Source organism: Alligator sinensis, unplaced genomic scaffold (genome assembly GCF_000455745.1).
Source record: "Alligator sinensis unplaced genomic scaffold, ASM45574v1 scaffold344_1, whole genome shotgun sequence".
NCBI lineage: Eukaryota > Metazoa > Chordata > Crocodylia > Alligatoridae > Alligator > Alligator sinensis.
Window position 1 is genome coordinate 285,853 of NW_005842427.1, and position 13,174 is coordinate 299,026.

Consider the following 13,174-nt stretch of genomic DNA (forward strand, 5'->3'; position numbering starts at 1 on the left):
GGACCAGTTAATAATAGAAACCATGCTGGTGGTGCTCTTGGGGAGGTACACATCTGAGTGTGCCCCATCTGCCCGCTCACATATGCCAAACCTGGAAATGTGGCACTGAAGCCATTGTGGGGGGCACCCTATGAAGCCCTTTCAAGCATGCTGAAGACAGAGGCTTTGAGAGCAGACACTTGGGGAAGCCCCACAGGGTGGCTTCACCAGTTCATTTCATGGTTTGATGCATGTGAGCAGGAGCAAGTGGACAGAGCACCCTGCCACCCACTGTGAAGAACACCAGAGATGCAGGGTAGACATACCCATTGTATCTTAGTAGTCCTAACCACATCTGCAAGGGTATTCAGCACATACATACACTCCACTCCCTTCTGTCTGTGGTGCCACCCTACCTTATATGCACATTGGAGTTGGGGCACTGTTTGCAACTTGTGATGCATGCCACACTGAAGGACAGTCAGGAGCCAATATGATTTTTCTTTTTCCCCACCCTCGTCCAATGCCAGTTATGGAAGCATGGACATCCTCCTCCCCTTTGGGAAAACAGTGAGGTATGGTCTCAAAGCAAGGCTGCACTCAGGGGAATCAACCTTTAACATAAGAATCATGCTAGATGCATTAGTACTAGGAGCAACATAAAGTCCGGATCAGCCGGTCACTGAAGTTGTGGTGGACAGGTGTTAGGGATTGAACCAAGTCTCCCCACTCTAACACAGAATTTCAGTACCTGGGGGGGCAGCCAGGTGGGTGATGAGAACAAGAATGACAGTCCATCTGGGCAGCCACCACTCCTCCAAAACTCCTGGCTAGGCATATGCGTTGAAGGTCTGGGTGACCTCTCACGTATACACCATGATCCAGAAGGATGAACAGTTGCCAGAACCAACCAACACAGAGTATGACAGTCCTCACCATAGCTGTATAGACATGGACCTATGTATTCTGTAGCAAGCTGGCTCTAAATCCTTCTTCTTCTACAGCTACCACAGTGCAAATGCTGCTGTGGTTTCAGATAAATATAGAAAATTGAATGGTTTATTGAATTAAGTATGAAAGTTAATAATCCAGTCAGCACAGTGGCCTCTGTGTTATTTAATTTAAAACTAAAATTCAATTTTCATTACACTGTTCTCTGTTCATGTCAGTCCTTGACATGCTGCAGATTTTTGTGTTGACAAAGCATAACAACACTACAGAACTTATCGGGAGAAAAGTTGAAGTTTTTGGCAGCAGATTAAGAAACAGTTGGGGCTTTAGGTACTGAGAAGGTCTGGAAGACGGTTTGAGATTGTGTCTATGTTATTTTCTCTTAAAATGATCAGCAGAGAACCAAAAGTAGTGATTGCAATTAGTCATCTTTAGGTTTCAGAGTCAACACCCAACCAAGATGAATCAAGCAGTTCAAACCATTGCAAACAATATTGTTTCAGACTGCCTGCAGACTCAGGTAGGCATCACTGTACCAATAGGCCTCAGTGGGCATGTCTACACATGAGCATTTAATGCACATTAGCCCGATTTAAGGCACATTAAGAACTCATCTCTACATGTGCATACCCTCAATGCACCTTACAAGTGGAGATTTAAGGCTATTCAAGTCTAAATTTGATACCTGCATAAAGCAAGTATCAAATGTACGTGCGAATAACTAAATCGCATTAGCGAATGTGTAGATATGGTAACGCGCATTAATGCAGTGTGTGTCCATTGACTTGGGACTTAGTTCCAACGCACACCTGAGGTAACGTGCATTAATGTGTGCATGTGTAGACACACACCTAAATCACCTTACTGCACATTAGTTTAGGTGCCCAGTTTGTTTTTTTTCAGGGTTCTTTTTCCAATCAGGTAGGCTGCATGTGCTCTTTTTTAACACAACTGGGGCTAAAATACTATAGCAGAAACAGAGAGGAACCTCTGCAGCAAATTTGGTTGCCATAGATGGGCAAAACAACATGCATAAGGACCTGGTTCCCAGTATTGTGGCCATAGGCACTGACTTTTATTTTTGCCAGGGGTGCCTAAGATTATGAATATGTGTTAAGTTTTACGCATTTCAAGTGACAGCCCTCTTCTCGGGGTGGGGGCCAGGGCCCTCTGGCCCCCACCTACTCAGCACCTCTGATTGTAGCTAAAATTTGAGATCCTCAGATGAAAATTGGGCCTGAACCACACCTTTGAATACAAACATCCTGCGGAAAATCAAATATGGGTAAGAGCTGCACAGCATCTCCACTTTGGTCTCTGCTGCTCATCTGCCCAGTATCATGTTAGCATCGCAATCAGTAAGGCTGATTGATCCCTGTTCCTTTTCAAAGTTGCAAAATCCCATACACCGCAGCCCCCACCACTCCATGTCCAAATCGAGATAGAATTTGCTGTTCCAATAAAGAGGAAAATGTTGAGTAATCTGGAGTCTGTCTTCCATAAAATCTAGTCTTGATTACGCAGCCAGCACATATGTGATTCAGGCAGTTTGCTACAGAAAGGCAGGATCAAAGTGGGGTGGGGCCTGCAAACAACACATGTGCCTCATGTAGTGCTTGGAAAGGGAAATTGTAAGCAGGATGCAGCGTGGAACCAGAATATGTAATTCATGCCAAGTTAGCAAGGGAAATGAGTTACAAAGCAGGGAGCTGAGCTTGCAATGCAAACATTTGACTGCAGTGACATCCAGCCACAGGGATATGAACCCCAGATCCCAGGAACCAACAAACAGATTGAGGAAGTAATAGCAACATCACCCAAAACAAGATAGAACAGCAAAGTAACAGCAGCAGACAGATGGTTTTGCTCCCCTTGTTTCCAATGTTAACATACAGCTGAGATTCACATTTCTTGCTGCTTTCATTTTGTTGCCATAGAGGCTGATCTCTGGGACTTGTAACATGATGTGCTGCTGGTAGAAGTGCATAAAGAGAAAGCAATCTCTGAATGTATTATTAAAAATTCCCCACATGCTAACTATTTGGGCTTCTCACATCTTTGCAAGAGCACAGGGGCAGCCCCTCTGCAGGACTTAAGAGCTCCAGGGAACCGTCTCTCTCTTTCCACATCCAGTCGTGGACCCAAAGATTCCCTATGCTGCAATTATGGTACAAAATAAATTCCCCCTCTTTTGGGCTGCCCTGTGTCTGCTCTGAGGCAGCAGTGACACAGTGGAGACACGGTGCAGCCCAGTGCCAGCTTTTCCTCCTGCTGGGGCTTTTCCTCCCATGCTGAGCAGCCTTTCTCCCCCACTGCCACTGCTCAGCCTGGACAGATGAACTGGAGCCGGAACGGGGCACACGGGGTCAGGGCTGCATGCACTGGTCCCCGCCCTGCCTGGACTGAGGTCAGCGGCAGCAGCAAAGGAGCTGCTGTGGCGGGGCTGCCGAGAAAGACAGTCCTGCTGCAGAGCAACCCCAGCCCCGCTGTGTGCCCAGGGAGTGGCACCTCGGCCTAGCAGGACTGAGGGACTCGCTGGGGGGCAGACAAAACCCCTCTGCAGGCCAGATCCGCCCAGCCTGTACCACCTGGCTGTGCCCCCGGCTAGCCGTCCACTGAAGCGGCAATTGGGGAGCAACCATGATGGGGCAGGAGCCCCTTTCTGGTGTGTGGTGGGGGGAGGCATGCTGCATGCTGGGGGTGACTCTGGCCTCCTCCGGGCCCCGGTGCTGCCACGCACAGCCCGCCGCAGCTCTGCCTGCTGCGCAATGGGGTCCCCCACCGGGAAGGTGCTCAGGCTTCTGGGCATTATAATAGGCTGCTGCCCCCACCAAGGGCCCTGCCCTTCCCTCTGCAGTGCCCCAGTGGGGGCACAGCCAGCCCACAGGACCCCTGGGGGTGGGCAGGGACAGGGTTATTCCCATTCCTTCCCTCGTCCCACAGAGGGGACAGCAGGGGCCTATTTCACTGCAGGGAGCAAGCACGGAGGGCGACACGGGGAGGGCAGAACCAGCTGCCAGAAGGGGTAGAGAGGAGACTAACCCCACTCCCTGCCCCCTCTGCCTCAGGGACCATGGTGCCTGGTGCTGCAGCAGGAGGGGGAAGCAACTGGCAGACCCAGCTTGTGTCCTTGCTGGTGGGTTGGGGACGGGTGGGGAATTAAACCCCTCCCTAGCCAGTTCAGCCCAGATTGGCCATGCCACCCCCCCAGCTTCCCTACAGCCGAGGGTGCACTCTAGTGACCCCAGCTCCTGGCCTGAGCAACTGCAGGCATGTGCCCGCGTGTCTGTGCTGTTACAAACCGGTTCACTCTCTGCAGATTAGACTAACTTGCAAAGGTTGAATCAATTCAGGCTCCAGCTTTTTGAATGTCTGTCCCTAACCATACAGCCAACCAGGGGCGACGTGTAGGGGGTGCATGCAGGTGCACGTGCACCTCCTGAGCATGGCAGTGCACCCCATACAAAAAGGTGCCGGGGCAATTGCTGCTTACCACCCCGCACCGCCGATACCACCTGGTTGGTGCTTGCCACCCCCACCACTGCCACCATGCTCCTGCCGCCGCCGTGCTTCCCCAGCCACTGGGGACACGTGGCGTTCATGCAACCAACCATTCAAGTCAGCAGAGGAAAGGCAGCCAAACCCAGAGAAGCTGACCTCACATGAACCACAGGTTTCAGACTTGGTTTGAAAGGGAGCTTCTCCACCTAGCAAACTGCATGCTGCCTGAATAGGATGTTCATCAGAGCAAAAAGGTAGCAGCAAGAGAATGAGACCCAAAAATCAGGTGCCCTAGTACATGCTCTTGATGCCTGATCTGAAAACCAAGAGGCTGCTCTAGGAGGAGGAATCAGTGGCTAGAGAGGACTCTGCATCTTCTTTCTTTCTGGCAAAGTATTTTAATTATTATTTCACTTAAAAAATACCGATGTGTTCCACAGTAATGTTTCTAAACACCACAGCTCACAAAAGCTTTACAGGCACTTCTTGGGAAGCAAAGACTGTCCAAAACTGCAGCATCTTTAAGGCATTGACACTAACTAAACACTAAACACTCAGCACAGTCATCCTAAGACTTCTGTAGGAACTGTCAGGAACTTCTTCTATAGGAACAGAGAGGGTCATGTCAACCTGAGAGACTGGTATTGGCAGAGAAAGGTGGGGGTGATGGGGACTGGGATTGGATGGGGGATAGACATTGACAAGAAGGTGTTGGAGACAGCCATTGTAATAGTGATTTATATTGGCAAAACAATGAGGGACACTGGGAAAAAACATTGGGGTTTGTTTGATAGGGATGGGGGAGAGTGCTGAGGAACAGGTAATGGGAAGAGAGCTAATGGGTACTATGGAAGCTGATAGTGTGTACTGGGAGACAGGGAGAACCACACGGAGGAAGAGGCTGTTGGAAAGCATAGGATGATGGATACAATAGGTGGGCACTAGCGAGATGATAAATCTTGATGTAGCAGGGAATGGTATGAGGGATGTGTTCCTACCCCTCAGTCCTGGCAGAATAGGCATCTCTCCTCCCTCCACTCACTTAGTGTCTGTTCAAACATTCCTGAATCCCAGACTGATAAGAAGCCTTATCTTTTATCAGTAAACTCTTCCTGAGGTCACCAAAACAAGAAGTTGGGCTTGTGCCTGCCGCCATGGAATATAAACCCTGCTTGCCTGTGCTCTCCAAACCACTTTGCTCTCCACTCTTAATAATCCCTGAACCTCCTCTCAGGCTTGAGTGAATGGGAGGGAAGGGGAGGACAGGACAAAGGAGGCGACGGGAGGGGAGGGCTGGATTCAGCCCTCACTCTGTTTATCCAGCCTCCATTATCCCAAACCTTGAAAGCCATATGTTTAACTCTTGACTAAATTCCCACTGAGTTCAACAGGAATCTTTGTCTAAATGGAGCTATTTGGATCTGGCATTAAAACGAAAGACTGGGGGTAAGGACCAGGGTTCCAGCACTGACTATTTAATGCAACATGACAGCCCAACATGGCAACTTCCCACCAGGCAGAGGCAACACCAGCCCATCCTGGTAACTTCCCAGCAGGGAGAGACAGCCAGTCCTGCGCCTCCGCCATCCTGAGGCCTGCAACTCAGAAAGAAAATCAGACCACACTGAGAACAGTGAATGTCCACCTAATACCTGTGACAGACTAAGGGAAAAGGCCCTTCACTTCAAGGGAGCCAAGTGTTGCTGGCACATGGGAAGCAGAAACATTCAGGACTGCTGTTCTCTCCGTGTCAGATTTAGGGTTGATGCCATCTACCTATCCAGGCTCAGCTGCCAGAGTCCCCTCATTATGTCAGAATCTCAGTTTTCATTTTTTTTCAAGCAAGTCTCTGTCCATATACACAAAAAGCTTGATGCTATGACCCAGGTGTAACCAGTGCAGCAGCATTTGCCTGAGTCTGCAGACAACCCAGAACAGCTGCTCTGAGAGGTGGGATCTGCCCCATCCTAGGGTGTCCCCCCACCCCGAGCAGAGACTCTGCATGGTAGGAGAAGACTGCAGCAGACTCCACCAAACCATACTAGCACTGAGGTGAGGGTGGAAAGATCCCCTTTGTCAAGAGTGAAGAGATCCTTGACATTGCTTCTGCTTCTCCACCGAAGGAGAGGGAAGGCTTGCTGCTTTCCTCAGGAAAGGAGGACCCCAGCACCATTCCCTTTGCTTCTACCCCTCCAACAGGGAGCAGGGCTACAGCAGAGCTACAGAAGGAGCCATCTCACAGTGCACTCAGAGCCTGGGTCTGCCTTAGCTGCTGGAGGCCATCTACCCCCAAGGGCAGGCACTTCTCAGTCATACCCACTTTACCAAGTTATTATGGGGTGAGCTTTGCTGCCCCCATACCTATATTCCTCTACAGCTCCTCATAGCCACTCTACCCAGCCAGCTATGGGGCAGTCCTAACCACTCCAAACCTGCTCTACCCAGCTGCCTATGGGATTAGGCCTCATCTGCTCTGACCTAAGCACCACTGCTAACCTTCACAGTGGTCTCCCTCCTGTAAAGCTCTCAGGGCTCTATCCAGGGGCTTTCAGAAGGCTGAGCAAGTATTACATTCACAGCCTGACTTCACCCCACACCCAATTCCACCCACCCTTAGTTTTTGTTCTCTCAGTAGAGTGCTGCTAGCAGATTTTGTTCCACAACACATCAGAAGTCTCTGCTCAGGGAAAGGAGGAGCTCCAAGTGTAGAACACAAGGGGCTTGTTTGTTTCAAAGGTCTTGAAGGAAACAGCCTGATTTCTCCAGCAGAAGAACAAAGCCAAATACTGGAGTCAAGCAAAGGAATGTAGAGGGCCCTGGGTACAACAGACTTCGAAGGAAAGGCAGAGAATGTAGAAGAGGGCTTGAGGGGGTGGGGAAGCTGAGCTCACTGCATCCCAATCGGACAACATCATGCAGGAAACAGATGTGCAACAAACCACAAAAGGGTACAGCAACAGGAGAATTAACTACCCTGCATCTGGGACATGCCAGGACACAGAGCTGCCCCTTGCAGGCTAGGAGTGAGGTGTTTCTACTTATTGTCCTCATAGCACTTCCCAAGTCAAGAACCTGGGTTCTTGCATGGGCAATATTGGAAATTCAGAAAAGGAGTCAGCAAAATCTTCTTCCCAAAGATTACCTATCCTCTCAAGTCCCCAGCAAACAAAGTAAAACAAAGTTTGGGCCAACGCTTGCCTCAGCATCATGTTCTTGCCTCCCTTGTCCTTAGCAGCTCCACTGCAGAAGACCTGATGAGTTGACCCTAAGCTAACCTAGCCTTTCCAGATATCACATCCAGTCCCGTTCCTAACTGGAGATAGGCTCGAGTTGCCTACTTTGGGGGACTAAATGTGTTAGTAGGGTTAAACAGAGTTATAATTTGACTCACATAGAATTCCCATGGAGAATTTTGTCTAAATGCACAGGCTTCTGGACTTGGCTATAAATGAATATAGGGAGGCATGGTAGTTGTGTAGAAGTCCTGGTGTTGATATAATATCCCTGTCTTGATGTAATATCCCTACCATCTTCAGGTCATGTCTGGGACAAGCTGTAGTTTGGGAGTAAAATTGGACTACAACCTGAGAGTAAAGTTGCACTAGCAAAACCAGCTGTTTCTTCCATAGTCCAAGTCAGACTGACCAAAACAAGGTTCATCCTCATTCACGGTCCTTGACTCTGCAGCTTCCTCTCCCAGTACACCCATCATTACAAACAACGTTATAATTTTCTGTGGGATCTGGTACTCCCATCAATGGCAATGGAAGAGGTGGGCATTTCTGCAACCAGGTTTTCCAAAGCTTAACTACAGATGTGGGTGCCTATTTTGAGCCAACTTCACTAACATTTTGGCCAGGACCTCCATTCATTACTGTGCCCCCAGAGTTGTTCAACAAGGACTCCATGAGAAGAGTTCCCTCTCCCTGAATCACTGATTGTGCCTCCCCCCTACACTGCTCAGATGCTCCCACTCTTAAGGAACAAGGTGCTCCCTTGTGAGGCTCTAACAAGGCCACAAAAGACCATTTGTGTATGTGAAGGAATTCAGTGATGAGGAAGGCATGAGATTGAGCTGGAAGTCATCAGTTCATCAGTGTTGCCAACCTTCACTATTTTATTCCAACTCTTATAACTAGGGTTTTTCTTAAAGCCCTAGCTCCTAGTATCAAGACAGGACTTGAGAATTTTGTTTTATAGACCTCAACAGCAGAAAGCAAAGAAAAAGACCTCAACATGGATTATTAAAAAAAATATCTTGTGATTTTAAGCCAGACACAATTTTGCATCCTGGGGATTACCTAGAATGAGTTACCCCACAAAGAGAACAGTCCCACTCCACCATCCAACCTGTGTGCTTCACTGGCAAAGGGTGTTTAGATTCCCATGTCCCCTTAAAGTCCTTGGCTTCTCTATTGAGACTGCCAGCAAGAAGAACAGTTAGGATCCTCTCTGATGACAACAGGAGCTAGCTAGAAATCTAGCAAGCTCATTTCATGCTAGCTTCTAACCAGCCTTTAGAGTTTAGACTGAAACGACTTTCAGACACTGATGATCCAGGTCATACGTGAGGAGTCATCCTAGTGGCAAAAGGCTTTGTATCCCAATACCAGCTGCTGTACCTGCTAACATCATTTGACTCTGAATTCCTACTATGTAATAATAATCCATTATACTTCTACAGAACCTTTCATCCCATGGTTGGTCCTCAAGCCTTTGTAAAAACTGAATTACATGAACCTTCGATGAGGCAGAAGCAGCATTTTGTTGAAATGCAGCCATCTGGTGCAGAACATGATAGACTACTACTTAACAGTTAAGGACAAGAAATGACAGAAGGGGAAATTTTGATACCTTAGGCAGAATATAATTCTCTCCACTGGAATTTGGCAAGGACACAGGGACTTGCAAAAAAAAGCACAATCAGCTTTTGAATAACCACACGCCATCAGGAACTGGGTTTTCTCTCATCTGAACACAGTACCTTCAGAAGCACAGCGCCCCCCAACAGCCCATTGAGTCAACACTGAGGCCCTGATCCAGAAAGAAGAAAGCCGCACTGACTTGCCAACACCGCTTCCTGCAGCACCCAGATGTTCCTGAGAGCTCACCCTCCCCAGCACAGTTGATCTAACATTCCCTTCACTTATGAAAGCTTGCAGGACCACAGCACAAGGCAGCATTTGCAAGCTGGCATAAAGCTGCTCTTTATTGGTTTATGCCAATTGGTTCTGCTCTGTGCGTGGAGCAGAACCAATCCGACTTGCCTCCAGCTGCCCCTTCTCCACCCTGGCCTGCTGCTCCAATTAATCCTTCTGGGTGCCTTTGAAAAATCGGCTTTCACAAAGTTCCACAGCAGAAAGTTTTTTCTGGACCACAGTCAAGCTGCCTGACCCCTATATCAGGACTGCCGACTGCTGTGAACCAATACCCCGTGATCTCATATCCTTGCCTGTGAACAGGCCAGCGCTAGAGCCAGCATCCCGCCCCCCGCAGACTCCCAGACTCATCTGCTTTCCCCACGAAGAATTCTGCTTACAAAGGAAAGTAACTCTTGCCTACTAGCTCCACAAACCTCTTGCTGCGGGGTTACCAGCTGGTCCTGGCAGACCACTGGATTTGGGATAGTTAAACTGTTTTGCTAACTGTAATCTTCCATGTCCTAGCTTCCCTTCTAAATTCATCCCATAGTTCCAGTCAAAGCAGGACAGGAGATTTACAGCGCAGCAAATAACAGAGTCCCCCTCCTCCCTGCCCCAGTATTAGGCTTGGTTTCAAGTATTGACCCTCAGGGCACTGCCACCCACCTCCATCCCCTATCCCTATAATCTGACTCATAGGTTTCCTTAGGGGTACAGAACAATTGGGTCTTTCATTTCAGGATCACACAGCTTTGCACACTACACAGCCAACAGGATTATATAAAGGGACAAGATTTGACTTTTCCTCCATGCTGTTCCTTGAGACACACTATGGAAATGGGTTTAGCTGTAACCTGCCTATATACACCAGCACCCCGCCCTTTTTTTTTAAATAAAGTCTAAGAACTTAGCCTTGCTTTCCTGGCACAGTTCCAACTGGGGTAATCCTCTCTGAATTCCCCCAGCAGTTTCCACTGGATAGGTGATTCTTGCTTTTTCCTGTCTTGAACAGCTGTGCAGGGCTACTGTACACTGCTGTAAATAGTTCCTCCCTCCCCAGCAACAGCTGCATTTCAGTGGCACATGAAATTCATACCCTCAGTTCCATCTATGTTTGCACAACAATGCTAGCGTGTTCTGATTGTTTTAAAGTTGGTCACATTGGTGTGTTGTTTTAGATCATCTGAATAAGTAAGCACATGGAAGATTTTGTAAGTAATTCAGGTTACTGTGAATTTTCACTTGGCACTATCCAGAGAGACGTGTTATAATATGCACATTATTACATGGATGTCATGTATGTATGTCATACATGCTTCTTATATAATGGAAGAGACCTGCTGGAGTATCTAGTCCAGCTCTCTGCCAGTGCATACATCAATCATCCTCATCGTCAAGGAGAAGACTGTATTGTAAGACCTACCCCCTGTGGAGCTGATGTTGCTTCAAGAGCTTTTCAGCTCTGTGTAGCCTGAATTTGTCAAGAGAAACCAGCTGGGAACACAGTGTTAACACAGATAGGGGTCAGGGCAGTGGGGACGGCAGAGGATGCATTTATTCTTTTCCCAACTATCTTGCAAATACAGACTCTGCCTGCTGAGGTCTCAGCTGCCTCTTTCATCCTCCAGCCCTATTTTAAGACAACTGCTCCATTCCTTTCCTCATCTCAGACTAACCATTTCAAAACCCAAGCCCTCTGACCTCATTGCAGGCACCCTGTCTGACCCACCATATGCTTGTACAAATCTAGGGAAGAGGGGATTATGGGGAAAGAGAAATTAACAGGCAAAGACAGGGAAATAATTAGCTCAGTGCCCCCTCCAAAAGTTCCCCAGACATCCCTCCTCCATCTATTGATTCATCCCTTCTGTCCTTACTCAGCGTAGTGATTAAAGTATGAGAAGGGACATAGGTATGCAACAGGGAGGGGCAGATGGGACATGCCCAGTTCCCCCCACAGGCCCTCTCCTGCCTGCACTGCCTCCACTGCCTTAGATTTCAGTGGAAGTCCAGTCTCAGGACCTGGAAGGGATCGACTCTAAGCATGGCATTGACTGGCCAGCCTGGAGCCTTTCATGCTTGCTGTCCCCCTAACCTGGCCTGACGGTTGGAGATCAGTTAGTCCTGTCTCTTCGCACATCCTCAACCAGCCTGACAGCCCTGAGTGACACCCCCATGCCACCCCATACACATACACTGAGGCTCTCCCCACCCAGCAGTCAGCCTGCAAGAATCATGTAGACATCAAAGTGATCTCCTGGGCATTCATTCATTGTGAATAGGGCAAGAGCTGCACTTCCACAAGATACAAGATTTATACGTTCCCTGTCCCTAGAGGATGGGCACAGGGTAGCTTTTGGTTTAGTCTTGCCAGCCAAAAAAAAAAAAAAAAAGGGTGGGGGGAGCATATGGTCCCCCCTAGCAAAGCAAGAATAGAAAAGAGGCAATTACCATCCTGCCCAGAGCCCTCCAGATATTCCGTCAGGTCACAGCCGAACACGCTCGCGACTCCCTTCCTCTTGAGCTTCTGCTTCGCTCCCTTGTTCTTCATGAGTTAGTCCCAAAAGAGGCTCACCCCCCTCCTGCCGAACCCCCCTCCCCCCCTCACACCAAGCGCAGGCACAGCTCACGCTTCTCCTCAGACCACTGCCTGTATCCCGCTCCCGGGAGGTGACATCGGGGGTCTCGCAGGACGTCCGGCCAGAGAAATGTGCATTAATCCCCACCAGATGTTGGGTTGCTCGTGTGGCAGGGGAAGATCAGGACGAGAGGAGGCTCCCCAGCAGGCAGCAGCAGTGATCATAGCCCAAGCCCGGAAGGGATCTCATCAGAGGGTGGTGGGTGGTAGACTGGTGTCCACATCAGAGCTGGCGAGTCAGGGCAGACGAAGGCTGAGGTGGGTGTCGTCTCCTCAGTGGGCCCCTCCAAAGCCACCCACAGGATGGAAAGTCAGTAGGTCCTGCCCACTGTTGAGAGGAAAAACTCCCTTCTTTTTAAACTTCTTTCTTCCCTGAACTTGTGGAAGAAACTGAAAGCTCCAAAAACACCAATGAAGAGGGACCCAGGCAAAGGCTGTATGAGGCTCCTCTTAGCTCTCCAGCCCTGCCTTCCCTTGCCCGTTTGCCTTCGGACAGCAGTAGTGGAATGAGAAACAAGTTTCCTGTCCTCCCTCTCCCTCTCCCCTCTCTCTCCTTTTCCCCTGTTTTACAGATCCTGGGATTATCCAGCTCAGGAAATGCTGGAAGGAAGTTAGCTGAGGAGGGGGCGGAGGATGGCCGTTTTTTTGGCAGCGGAGAGTGTGTGCAGTAGGGATGAGGGAAGGCAGACAGTGAAGTTTGGAAGGGGAGGGCAGGGGGTGGGGGGAGCCTGTCCTGACAGACGAAAGATAACGGACTGCCTCAAAGGAAATCACGACTCCCTGAGTGGGGGCCACGGCTTGGAGATCAGTCGCTTCCTGTGCCACAAATGCTCCGCTTTGAAAAGGCCTGCCGAGGAGGAGGCGAGACCAGAAACAGTTTCAATAAATGCCCTTCTCTGTTCATTGATTCTTTTGTCGTGAGACATCTTCCTGCCTTGCACACTCCTCTCCTGCTTCAGAGTTT

The 13,174-nt window shown here is 49.2% G+C and overlaps 1 protein-coding gene across 2 annotated transcripts in view; it reads right to left on the reverse strand.

Moving 5' to 3' along the window:
- ARHGAP31 (Rho GTPase activating protein 31) overlaps window positions 1–12,753 on the reverse strand; it is a 72,271-nt gene extending 59,518 nt beyond the window's left edge. For both annotated transcript variants that reach the window (XM_025211740.1, XM_014522972.2), the window contains exon 1: window positions 12,024–12,753. In XM_025211740.1, coding sequence (XP_025067525.1) covers window positions 12,024–12,026 — 3 coding nt within the window. In that variant the 5' untranslated portion in view covers window positions 12,027–12,753. The remainder of the gene's footprint in view (window positions 1–12,023) is intronic.
- Window positions 12,754–13,174: the final 421 nt, after the last annotated feature.